We start from the raw sequence: 11,947 nt of genomic DNA on the forward strand, positions 1-11,947 counted from the left end.
GCGTGTGTGCGGGCTGCACGTCTGGTCGAGCATGTAGGGCTGCACGAGCTCTCGCATGTTGGGTGAGTGGTAACAATGTGGGGATGCGCCCATCTTTACAAGCAAAGAAATGAAGAAAACATCAAAGGAACGGTGCACGTAAGTCGATACAATCCCAACCCATCGATGTGAGGCAGGGATACGATGAGAAAGGATGAGGGGTTGGGAATGTGTGGGGGCATGAAAGCTCTCACGGTCTTTCTTTGTAGCTGCCAGCGCCGAATTCTGAGCTGAATTTCATCTTAATCTGGGATCTATTCTCTGTGGAATACTGATCATGTTGCCTTTTTGAATGGATAGGCTTGCCCGTGACAGTTTACATTTAGCCGAGCAGACCCGACACACCTGCACCCACTAGTAGAGTGTGTAACGTCTGCCAAACACAGAATGATCAATGGTCGTTGACCACTTGATGACAAGCGTCCAACACTCGAAATCCCTTCCCTGTCTGCCCATCAAGTTATTATACAACAAAGCCCACAGCAATATGAAAAGAGGTTTGGCAAGCCAGTGTATAGCCTGAAAATGGGTTTCTGGAAAGAGCTGATCAACAAGCAGACAATTTTAGAGCCGTTGACTTCCTGATGTCAACAGCACTATCATGGCAGACACATCCAGCAGATATATCCCAAATACACCACTTCAAAAATTCACAAAACACATATTTTACAGTTAAATGGAGTCTGCTTTCAATGTGTTTGTGCCAAGTAATAATAATGCTTACACGTACATCGTAATTTTGAATTGAACACCTGCAACCCATAACCCCCATTCTTTTGGAGACACCCAGCCCGTTTCTACATCCATCTCTGACACAGCTAACCCCCCCGCGACTGACGTCTCCTTCTTAAGTCTCAGTCTAATCCAAATGACATTTTAATACGCTCAATTTTTGCTTTTCAAAAAGTCAAACAAAAAGCGGCATTTTTCCCTCCGCGCTGACAAAATGTCTGCAAAAGCATCAGCTCCTACTGCAGCTACTGATTGGGCAGCAAGTGAGTCATCCAAGCATCGAGTCACTCATGCATCTGCAGAGCCTCCGAGAGCCTCTTGAACTATTTGAGGCCTGTGCAGACTTAAATGCTTCAGGAATAAGCTGGAGCTATGAGCATGCAGTGCACATAATAAAGCTCCTTTCAAATGGGAAGGGGTTTTTTTTCCTCTTTTTTTTTTTTCTTTTCCTCCAGCTTTTACAAACTGACTCTCAAACAAGGGAAAACCTTCACGTGTACAGTGCAAGACTGCAATAAGACACGGACAAATGCATTTACCTAAACTGTATGCCAACAGCAACAAAATAGACGTTTATCAAAGAGCACTTTCTCTCATAAACACGGAAACTTGCTTTTATTTCATTACTAACCTGTCGTGCAAGTTCGCGTGGAAGTCGTGTTACAACCAGCAGAGCCTGACAGAATATGGCAGACTAACGGGGTAGAAGACTTCTACAACTGCTGGGTTTACCAGCATAGAAATATAAGCAGGCCTTTGCTGAAGACAGGCAGCAGCGTTTTGTCCAAAACTGACAGCGTTTCACCCCAAATCGTGGCACGCACTGATTGAAGACTTGTCTCCATGCTGTTCCCCTCTTTCTCAGCATTTTTATATATATATATATATTTATATATATTTCCCCCTATTCCACTCTGTTATTTTATATTGCTTTCTCATTACTGGCTAGTGCTTTCTCTCTTACCTTTGCTCATCTCTCCCTATCAGTCTGATCAGCTCATTTTATCTCTTTGCCCAGGAGGAGCCTGCACTTCCCGCCTTTGTTGCATTAGAGAAAGAGTATAAAAGCATTCCAGGAATCCCTGTTTATATATCTTCCTTCCACTCTAAAGTGTACACTGTTAAATAATACAAGGAAAGTTGGCCTTATCGCGCGGCATCGGCGCGACATGTTGCTGTGTGAGTGAGAGTATAAGTCGGTGGGTGGGGGGGGTGGGGATTATTGGCTTAGTGTTTTGGCCAGGTTAAAGTGAAACAGCCCTGAAAGGCTCTTAGTGAAGATTACCCCACGTACTAAAAATAGTCATTTTCACCCAGTACACACACACGCACACAGAGACAGAGACAGGAAGCAAGTGTCTAACGTGATGTGTCTGGCCAGAAAAAAAAAAACCCACTATCTGATCTTAGCATTGGGCGTCTCAATTCCACAAAGACACAAACACACACATGCACACACTGAAGGCTCCGCTCTGATGAGAGAGATGGGTATCCACTTGGGGCATGGGATCAGCTGGGGCAGGAACACCAAACCATGCCTCAATCAGCAGCAGTGGCCCAGTGGGAATATGTGTTGAGTGTGTGTGAGAGAGAGAGATGAGGGAAGGGGGGACTAGACAGGGAAGCCAAGCAGCCACCAGCAGACCCAAAGATGTTCCCTTGCTCTTTTTCCAAACATTCCCTGTGGGGACTTTATTTTGGCTATATTCACCATTCTGCTTACTATCCTTTTATTTTTTTCCCTCCTCCTTTGCTCCCATCTCCCTTCCAGCCTTTCCTTCCAGAAGCGACTGTTGGGGGGCCAGAATATATTTGTTTAGCCACTGCTGCTCCAACTTGCCATGAGCCAGGGACAAATGCCTTGCCTTGGGAGTGAAAAGACAGAGAGCGGGAGAGAGGCGGAAAAGGGAGCCTACAGTGTTATGGGGCAGTGGGTTGAGAGCTCTTGTTGTGGAGTGGATCTGACAGATGCTCCGAGATGACACAGGCTTGGACAACCCATGTCGGCATCTCTCTCTACGATACATCTGAGCCTATTTGTCTGCGCTCCCTCTCATTTATGTGTCTTGAAACGGAGCGGCACAGCAGAGCTGCGGGCCTGAAAGCCGCGGCTTGCCTTCAGCTCGACAGTGATGGAGGATTTCTTCCAGCAGACAGTGCAAACAATGTCTCGGCACAGTAAAACTGAAGGGAACTCGAGATGAGGAAAGTATGGTGTATTCTAATAAGACTCACTTGAGAAAATCATATTATACAGAGGAATATGATAATTCATACACCCTTTGCTGGAGCAGTGAACTGATGCGGGTGGTGTACTCTCAAATGTCAGCATAAATTTGCAAAATAAACGCAACCGGCATTCAGCAGGGAGTAGGAACAGGGACAATAAGGGTCTCTGCTGTGTGTGTGTGTGTGTATATGTGTGTGTGTGGGCGTGACAATTCCTCTCAAAGGGTCTATGGCTTTTTGTGCTTGTTCCTGTTTCAGCTCACAGGAGCTATAACGCCAACAAGTGTGTGAGCTAATCTGTGCTTACACAAGTAGGCAGGGCTGCTTGAGGAAAACATTTCATCACAGCATGTTTTATCAAAGCCTTCTAAAGATGACCCAATCAATCTAATCTGCCTTTACTTAAGAATAAGCGCCTGAGCATCTGTCCAATAAGGCAAAAACAAAACAAGACAAAGCACCATAATGCCTTTTGAAGGCGAGTGCCATCACATACACACACGCACACACACATTCTGAACACACAGCATCCTGTTGGAGTAATATAAAGAGTTTTCATATGTGACATGGCCCACATGCATGCTCTCACGTCTCTGTATGATATCCGAATAATGCTTTAAGCCTCGGCTTCTTATTTTACTACATACTAAGCCCATAACATTTTACTTCCAATCCAGGGGCTTTGGTTCGGGCTGGCACAAGCCCAAGGCCCTCCTGGTCTATACGTTTTCACCATCCATCTGTCCCCATGCCTCTGCATCTGTCCTGTCATTTGCTGCTCTTTCCTCTTTGTTTCACTCTATATCTCACCCTTGTCCTGTCTTTCCACCTGTCCATCTATCATAAGCGCATCTCACACGTATCGAGGTATAGGCAGCCCTGACATGCCAAAAGTTGCACTCAGAGCCAGTTTTCTTTCATAATAACGCAGGCTGACTCGCAGCAGAGAACAGCTGTAAATGCCTTCCCATGCCTACATGCGATGTGACCGTCCCACGTCCCTGAGGGACCGCCGCTAGGGCGTCCACAGTGGAATTTGAATTAAGCCCAGACCAGTGTGACACATTTCCATCACTCAAACGGTTGACATGAAATCTGAGTAGAGACCTGTGGTTCCAAAGACACTGGGTCACACTTCTATGCTGTTATCTTTGGCAGTACATTGGGAACTTATTGGAGTAACTACCCCTCAACAACTGCAGCCCAAAATAGACCGTGGACTTTCACAGTCGGCGCGTTTTGAAGAGGTGTCAAACAAGCCGGGCCAGGAGCAATAGCTTTTATATATGGGTGTGTGTGTGTGTGTGTGTGTGTGTGTTACAGAGGGGAGGTGGGGGTGTATCATTCTCTACATTGGTGTCAGGGACAGTTGGGACAGTGGCAGGGAAAGGAGCAAAAGGCCAGCCAGGGGACAGCTTGTGATCTAATACCAAGCACTGCTTCCAGAACAGAACGCATATACACACAGAAACAGACACAGTAAGTATTTTTACACACACATGCTGCTTAAAAAGTGTGCAAACACTTCCCATCGACCCCTTAATAAGAAAATAAAGACCTTCAAAGGGTTGCACTCTTTTTATGCAACCAACCCAGTAAAAGCCACATATCTTTTTTAACTCTTTACCCCTTGAAAGCCAACTATGAGGAACCATTGAAGGTCTGTTCTGAACTGAGCGGTTTCTGTCATGTTTCAGGCCTGCTTATAGAACAAAATGACTGCGTGTGCATCAGAGGGTGGTGTCTGGCTATGCAGCTACCCTTTGAAAAACCTGGAAACTATTCTAATGGTCGTCAAACCAAGTCTTGATTGATATACATGAATGAGTCAAAGCATGTCATTAAGGGTACAGGGGATGTCTTCAAATGTGGTGTTATGGTGGAAAGAGTTAGCATGGCACTAGCCTGAAATGCACAGAGTCACATTAAAAGACAGGCATGCACATAGGAGGCCTGTTAGTGGTGATGACAACAGCAATGGCGACTGTTCAAATGCCACTTTTTGTTCTTGTTGTTTTTTTGTTTCTTTGCACACCCTAGCTTGGGCTTTTTTAGATTCTCCAGATAAAGCTGTGTAAAAGTGACCCACTGTATTTGTAAAAGAAGGACCGCCATCACTTTAACCTCTTGCTGTACTCGAACCTACTTTAAGCTGGCGACGTCACCCACTCCCTGCGTGAAAATGGCCCAATGACTTCCATGATGCAATACTTCCTGTCCCAACTGTCAAGTCAGACCCTGTTTACTCATTTGCTACTGTACTGCGTCGCATTAAAATGCAACCGGAATAAACGCTCCGGTGCAAAAGAAACAGCGGCATGTTTTTCTTTCTGTCAAAGCTGCAACCCGTTTCAGCAGCTGAGTCACTTAACAACTGAACGCAGGTTCAAACTTCCAGGGAGTAAACTTTAAAAAGAGGGGCCTCAGCTTGACAGCTGCACCCAGCTGTTACACGTTTCTGGAGACAGCCTTGATAATCTGCTACCTGCTTTTTCTCAGAACGCACATATAGTCTGACTCAGTGAGTGAGGTTTATTTATTTGGAAGGAGAGGAACATGCATTAAAAAATAAAAATACATTTAAAAAACATGTATGTACACATATATATATATATATATATATATATATATATATATATATATATACACACACACACACACACACAATTACAGGCTTGAAATCTAGCCAGTTATTAACAATTTCTCTAATCTTTAACTTTTCACTGGATGCTTCTCTGTTCTGTGTTGAAGCCAATCAAGGGGGTGGGGGTGGGGTGCAGGAAGTACAGCTGCAGCCCCCAGCCTTCTGATCCTTGCCGAGCAGCAAACTTTCCTCTGTCAGATTAAGTAGGATTAACTGGGTCCTGCAGTATGATGAACTGAGTGCTTCATATGGTGACTAGAAACTTTCCAAAGATGGAAAAATCCCTGGTCAGGGAAATGTATTACTTGCTTTGAAACCCCAGTTTTCACTGCTTAATTGGAAGCCCTTCCATATTCTTGGCATAAAACAATAGCTGCTGGCTTGATGAGCGCATGAAAACATCACCCGCTTACTGCGACGTACGGCGTTCACGCGCTGTCGGACACGTGCCGTGGGTGTGCGGGAGCATGTGCACTTGCAGGCACGCAAATACAAGCTCAGGCTCACAGTGGAAGTCAGTCACAGCTTCTTGCTCGGAGCTAGTTCCCTCATTGGGGTCCTCAGTGGGTGCTAAGTTCCATTGTGTTTTAAAAACGACACACACACGCACACATATACACTCTCATTGGTATTTTTATCCATCCCCTGAGCCACTCGGTGGCTGCAAGCCATATCACTCTCAGACGACAGAGGAGCCACAGTCACACCAGCTAGTACTTAAGACCCCACCACCCCCCTTTGTGTGTGTGTGTGTGTGTGCGTGTGTGTGCGTGTGTGTTGGGGTGGTCCACGGTGGTAGAATGTCTGGTGATATAAAGGTGGTGGTGGTAGTAGTGGTGGAAAGAATTTAGTCTGTTATCAACTGTTCCCTGCAAGACCACTGAGGACACGCACAGCCGCACAAAACACACAACAGAGACCCGGGGAGTGTGACTACAGGACTGCGCTACAGGTACACACATGCACTGCCTTCTCAGATGGGGTTTTTCCTCCTGAGGCGAGGCTAAAGCATCCAATCTCAGTCTTTCTTGTCTATCTCTGGCACTGATAAAGGCTTATAATGAACTGGGGACTGGAACTCAGTCCCAAGACCAATGGCTTTATGGCCTCGGCCAGATCATCACCCGCTGACGTCTGTCGCCGGGTGAGAAAAGAAAGAGAGTCCAATGGAAAGAATAGGACAGAAGTGCAGAGAGAGAGAGAAGGAGAGGGGGAGAGAAGTGAAGCGGGGCAAAGATTAAAGTTTTACACTCCAACCTTTGAGAAGCATTTTGCAACACAGCAGCCCCGACTATAAATCTACTACGAACGCATTCTTTCAGATGTGTGCCGCATTACCAACTCTGAACTGAAATAAATGCTCCAGGTTTTGATAAGGCTGTCTCCCGTCACGGCCAGGGTCCAAAAAAGGGGACAAAAGTCCTTTCAGGCTTATCGGTCCTCACACCGACTCCTCCTGCAAAAAGCGTATTTGTAAACTGGCAACAGTTGTGCATTGTGTTTGGCTTGCATTCAAGAATGCGATAGCCTGGCCGTGTTTTTATCCCAGCTCAGTGCTGACCCCTCGGAGAGCAAATAATGAAATGACCATGGATGCAAAATGTCCCACGGCATTTTGCTAGCCGTGTTATGAATAATTCACGTACAATGAGAAAGACATTAATGAAGGCCGTTAATAGTTGGATTTGTGATATTTATGTACTTACCTCAAAAAGATTGGACGCTTCGTTCCCATACTGAGCAGAAATGATCTCTGATTGGTCACTGTACCATTTGAGGCCACCCAGGAAACTGTCTGCGTCTAAGTCACTGACATCCAGCTCTGAGAGGTCAAGTTCAGGTAAGTCTGGGCAGAGGGGCTGGTCTTCACCAACCAAGGCAGCACACTGGAGAAAAGATTAAAAAAAGAAAAACATCATGGATGGTTAGACAGAAATGACAGATCTTTCATGTGCAAATCAGAAAATGAATTATCTGAGCCATCCCACAAAAGAATAGAGGGACTGGTAATCTGGGCATGACAAGGGGAACTCATACATTTGTATTATGAGCCCGAGCTTCTCGTCTTAGTGACAATTCACGTTCTAATTCCCTCATTTGATCATTCTGGATGCCTCTGCTGATCTGCCACTTTCATGTGACACACTAAGTAGCTGGAATTCATGACTTCTGTCACTGTCGCTCCATCGATAAGAACAGCTTTTTCAATGGGCTTGTTTTTGCACAACAACGTGCAAGCCCCGCAACCTGTTTCCACTCAGCTTCTCTTCAGCCTCCCAGTGTGCTGCTTACACTGCCACTGGAAACGGCCTCCCCGCTACTAAATGCTGCCTGTTGACATTTTGTTATTCACCAGCCACTTTTATGTAATCTATCCAGTGTGTCCTGTATGCAGAAGATGTTACAGCTTCCGCCACACACAAATCATCAGATGTGGGGGTGTGTGAGTTTGTTTCCCCCCTGAACCAGCAGCTGAACAAGCAAAAGTCTGCTTCTTCTGGGGCAAACTATGAACCAGAGAATCAGTGGTCATTAAAAAGGAAAAATAAAAATTAAAAAAATAAAATCCCCCAGAGCGGGGGATGTTTGCATGTTTACACTTCTGACTATGCAAATGCTGAACCCAGCCTGTGAAAACAGCTTCACACTGTAGTCTACACACACTCCTTGACAACGCATCTGTTTATGCATTAACGCCGGCCTTAAGAACGACATAAGAAGCCCGGATGTGTTTGGCCCGGAGCCTGAGGAGGGGTGAGAGTCGGGTTCGGCTCAGGGCAAAGCTGAGAGACGGATGCTGTGCCAAGAAGGAAAAACCGCCCAGACACCGGTGTCACAGTTCATCTGTCCTCGGAAACGCACCAACACGAATACACGATGACTTAAGACCGTGATGAGACAAATCCGTTATGTTGCGACTGCGAAGAGGAGGACAGATTCACTGCGTCTTAGGTTTCCCCCCACCCCCAGATGATCCAGTCAGACAAGACACGGAATGAAGAAATGGCAATAAAGCCGTTAGGATATTCAGAGGATGGACGTCCCTGTGCTCAATTATCTTATGGATTTCTTAGCGAACTAATGAAATAGCGCCGCCAGACAGACAGTCAGGGTGCACCACAGCGCTCCGGTGATTTACGCACGCACCGCGCATAAAAGCACCTGCTAGAGAGATTATTAAAGTAAGGAGCGCGGCGCTGATTGACAGTTAAATAGCAGGGCTTTAATACGTGCATACATTTTTTAACAGCATCGATCGGCTGAAGGAGGACGCGCACATTGGTAGGGTTGAGAGTGGAAACTAAAATCGCAGTCTAAAAAAAAAGAAAAGAAAAGAAAAAAACGATGCTCTCCTGGAGCGTACCTGGAAGTAAGTGCAAAGGAGGGTGTCCGAATAACATACAATCTCGAAATCGGTCTGCAAAACACACACACACGTCTATATACAGATATACACACACACGTACACACAGAGCCGCATTTTAATTAGATAAGAGCTGATTTCTTTCTCATAATCTGATCACGCAGACCACAAAATCGCAGCCGTGCAGCCGGATTGCAGTCATGTAGTTACTGTGAAAAACCCTCTCTGAGGCATCACTGAGATAATGAACGCAGACAAGTACCTCTGTATAACAAGCTGGGTGGACTCGGAAGATTAAGGGGTAAAAAAGGGGGGGACGAATAAGTATCCTTTTGATGTGCGTTATTGTCTGCATGCGCTTTAACCAGGTAAAGTAAGCTGCATACAAAAAGACAGGAGCGATAGTGAGCTAATGACTTGGATGAAGCGTTTAAAATCAGCAGAATGTTGTAAATAAATTCGCAAGAACACGGAATGATCTACTCTAGCTGGATGCGATGTTGCCGTCCAGCCAGGGCAGCATTCCTCCGGCAGGAATGTTGGCACACAGACGTGGTACCGGTACCGTTAATATTAACATGCTCCTGCGCAATGCCAGATACCCGGTGCGTCAGTGTGGACAACCTTTGCACTTGCCTTTGAAAAAAAAATCACCTGGCTATCTGGACACAGCACATCAAAGGGATTATTTTTCGTCTTTGGATTTCATGCGTCAGCGAAATACCTGACTTTGAGACATTTCAGTCATTTCGGCACGAAAACCTTCTCGGCACCGGAGCGCGTACAGTCCGCGGTTGGAAAGATATCCGCCAGCTTGCAAGCACTTGCTCCGACTAAACAGGGATCCTACGTGGAGAGCAATGGTCCCGAGCCCGTGCACGCGTTACAACAACTACATCTTTAACTGGGCTGAAAAGGGAGATTCCGCACATTCCCTCCACTTGTCATATATTCCCGTGTCGTATATCCCTCGCATCCTCAACCGTGTCCAGACGCGCACTAAGCCACGAACAGCACCGGCAACAGAGGAGGAGGAAGAGGAGGAGGAGAGAGAGAGGGGGGGAGAGAGTGAGAGAGTGCAGACTTATGTGGAGATCATCGTGCCAGTGTTGTCCATCGTTCCAGAGGGGAGAAAAAAAAAGTCCAGAGGGCTAGAGAGATGAAAGAAGCCGGATTTTATTTGATGCGCTCACCTCTAATTCTCTCCACACCGAGTCCTGGTTACACCTGTCCCACGCCATCCAGCCACTGAATGACGCTCCGAAAAATTAAACAAAAAAGAAAAAAAAAAAAGAAAAAAAAGGGGGGGGGGAAAGAAACCAAGTAAAAAAAAAAAGGAAATCCACACACGCTTCCCACTCGCTCTCACACAGGCAACTGCTGCCCCTCGCCGAGAATGAACCGAGGGCACCTGTCTTACAACTGCTTTCCATCACATGACAAAGCTATTAAAAGTAGGCAGGGGAGTGACTCCGCGTCCACACACTACTCGCCAGTGACGCGCGCTGAGCAGGCGGGGTCTGGCTGCGCACATAGTAAAATCCTTTCCGTGCACTGCAAAAAATGCCAAACTCAAAACCCATCTATCCATATGCCGGTAGGGGGGCGGGGGGGGGGCATTATGAAAATAGGTTAAGAAGGGTGGTTCGCGGGATTTGCATAGACTAAAAAGAGCAGTCCTTAATTCAATTTACTTGCTTTACTGGAAGATTAACTAGAAAGAAATCAGTAAGATTCTGGATGTGACTTGTGTCTCAGCCTCGTGATCTCAGTGTGTTTGCAAATGTGCAAGGCACATTGATATTACAATCCTTCTGCAGCAACTTAATAGTAATTGTATCACTGATTCCAGGAAAACTTGGAGACCATATAATGGAGAAAGCACAAGTCAAATGATGTCTCACCAGCACTGTAAAGCACAATTTAATGAGTTTAAGCACCAGTGCAATCTGTCATATTAAGTTTCAGCTTTGTAATTATAATTATTTTTTCTCCACAATAAGCAAAGAACATATTGCATTTTCTGCTGCATGAAACGATTGTTCATTTAAAGTACTTTCTCAGCCTGATCTGTTCCCGTTTTACAACCCCTCCCCATGCCCCCGGCTCTCTTTTTTTCCCCTGCAGACATGCTGCTGTGATATGCGCAGAATGTAGTTTGGCACCGTCTTACTGAAATAAGCCAGTCTCTGCCTAAAAGATATGTCATCTAGTCGGCAGCACATGCTGATCCGAATCCTGCAGAGACTGTTCAGCGTTAATGGTGCCCTCGCAGATGTGCAGGCTCATGCACACCTACATCAAGATAACAAAGCTGCAGGATTTCGGGTTGGAGGATGCAGTGTCCATGATTTTCAGAAAGAACCTCTAATCCTGAACCATCATACCACAGGATGATATCCTCACTCAGAGTACATTTTTAAATGAGGCTGTTGCGCGTGTTGTTCTTTCAACCTTGTTTATGTGTTTCTTTTCTTTTCTTTCTTCACTGACAGTGATTCTCAGAGGTTTTTCTCGACTTCATGCAGCAACTCAGCCTTAAAAAAAATTGGCTTTCGGTCTTGCCAGCTAAATCCAATAATGGAATTCTAATTAGGGGATAATAATAATGATATTAGAATGTTTAAATGTTTGAATTACTGAAAATGTTCTGAAATTGCTGCACTCTTTGGTTGTGCAGAGTGATAAACTGTTCCCGTCTTTACTTCGTAGAATAGACTAGACTTTATTGTCATTACCAAACATTTATCATGCAGTGCAGTCATATATGGTTTGCAGTTCTACATGTGTTCAAAAGATTAAGCTAAAGGTATAAAAATAAACATAAATAGAAAGAAAGAAAATGCAACAATACTGTGCAGAGGTTCAGCAGCATGTGGTGTGAAAATGCAAAGCGGCTGATATTCACAGATCAACACTGCAGTGTTTACTTAAAGACT

The 11,947-nt window shown here is 45.4% G+C and overlaps 1 protein-coding gene across 4 annotated transcripts in view; it reads right to left on the bottom strand.

Annotated features, from left to right (window-relative positions):
* The window catches only part of ppargc1a (peroxisome proliferator-activated receptor gamma, coactivator 1 alpha), a 36,090-nt gene extending 25,652 nt beyond the window's left edge, over positions 1-10,438 (bottom strand). For 3 of the 4 annotated variants that reach the window (XM_006804127.3, XM_087837599.1, XM_006804126.3), the window contains exons 1-2: positions 10,202-10,438; positions 7,351-7,530 (exon numbers count right to left, since the gene is read on the bottom strand). In XM_006804127.3, coding sequence (XP_006804190.2) covers positions 7,351-7,530; positions 10,202-10,249 — 228 coding nt within the window. In that variant the 5' untranslated portion in view covers positions 10,250-10,438. The other variant, XM_087837598.1, reaches the window with a different exon arrangement.
* Between the last annotated feature and the right edge of the window lie 1,509 nt (positions 10,439-11,947).

Source organism: Neolamprologus brichardi, chromosome 3 (genome assembly GCF_056152115.1).
Source record: "Neolamprologus brichardi isolate AB-2024 chromosome 3, ASM5615211v1, whole genome shotgun sequence".
Lineage (NCBI taxonomy): Eukaryota > Metazoa > Chordata > Actinopteri > Cichliformes > Cichlidae > Neolamprologus > Neolamprologus brichardi.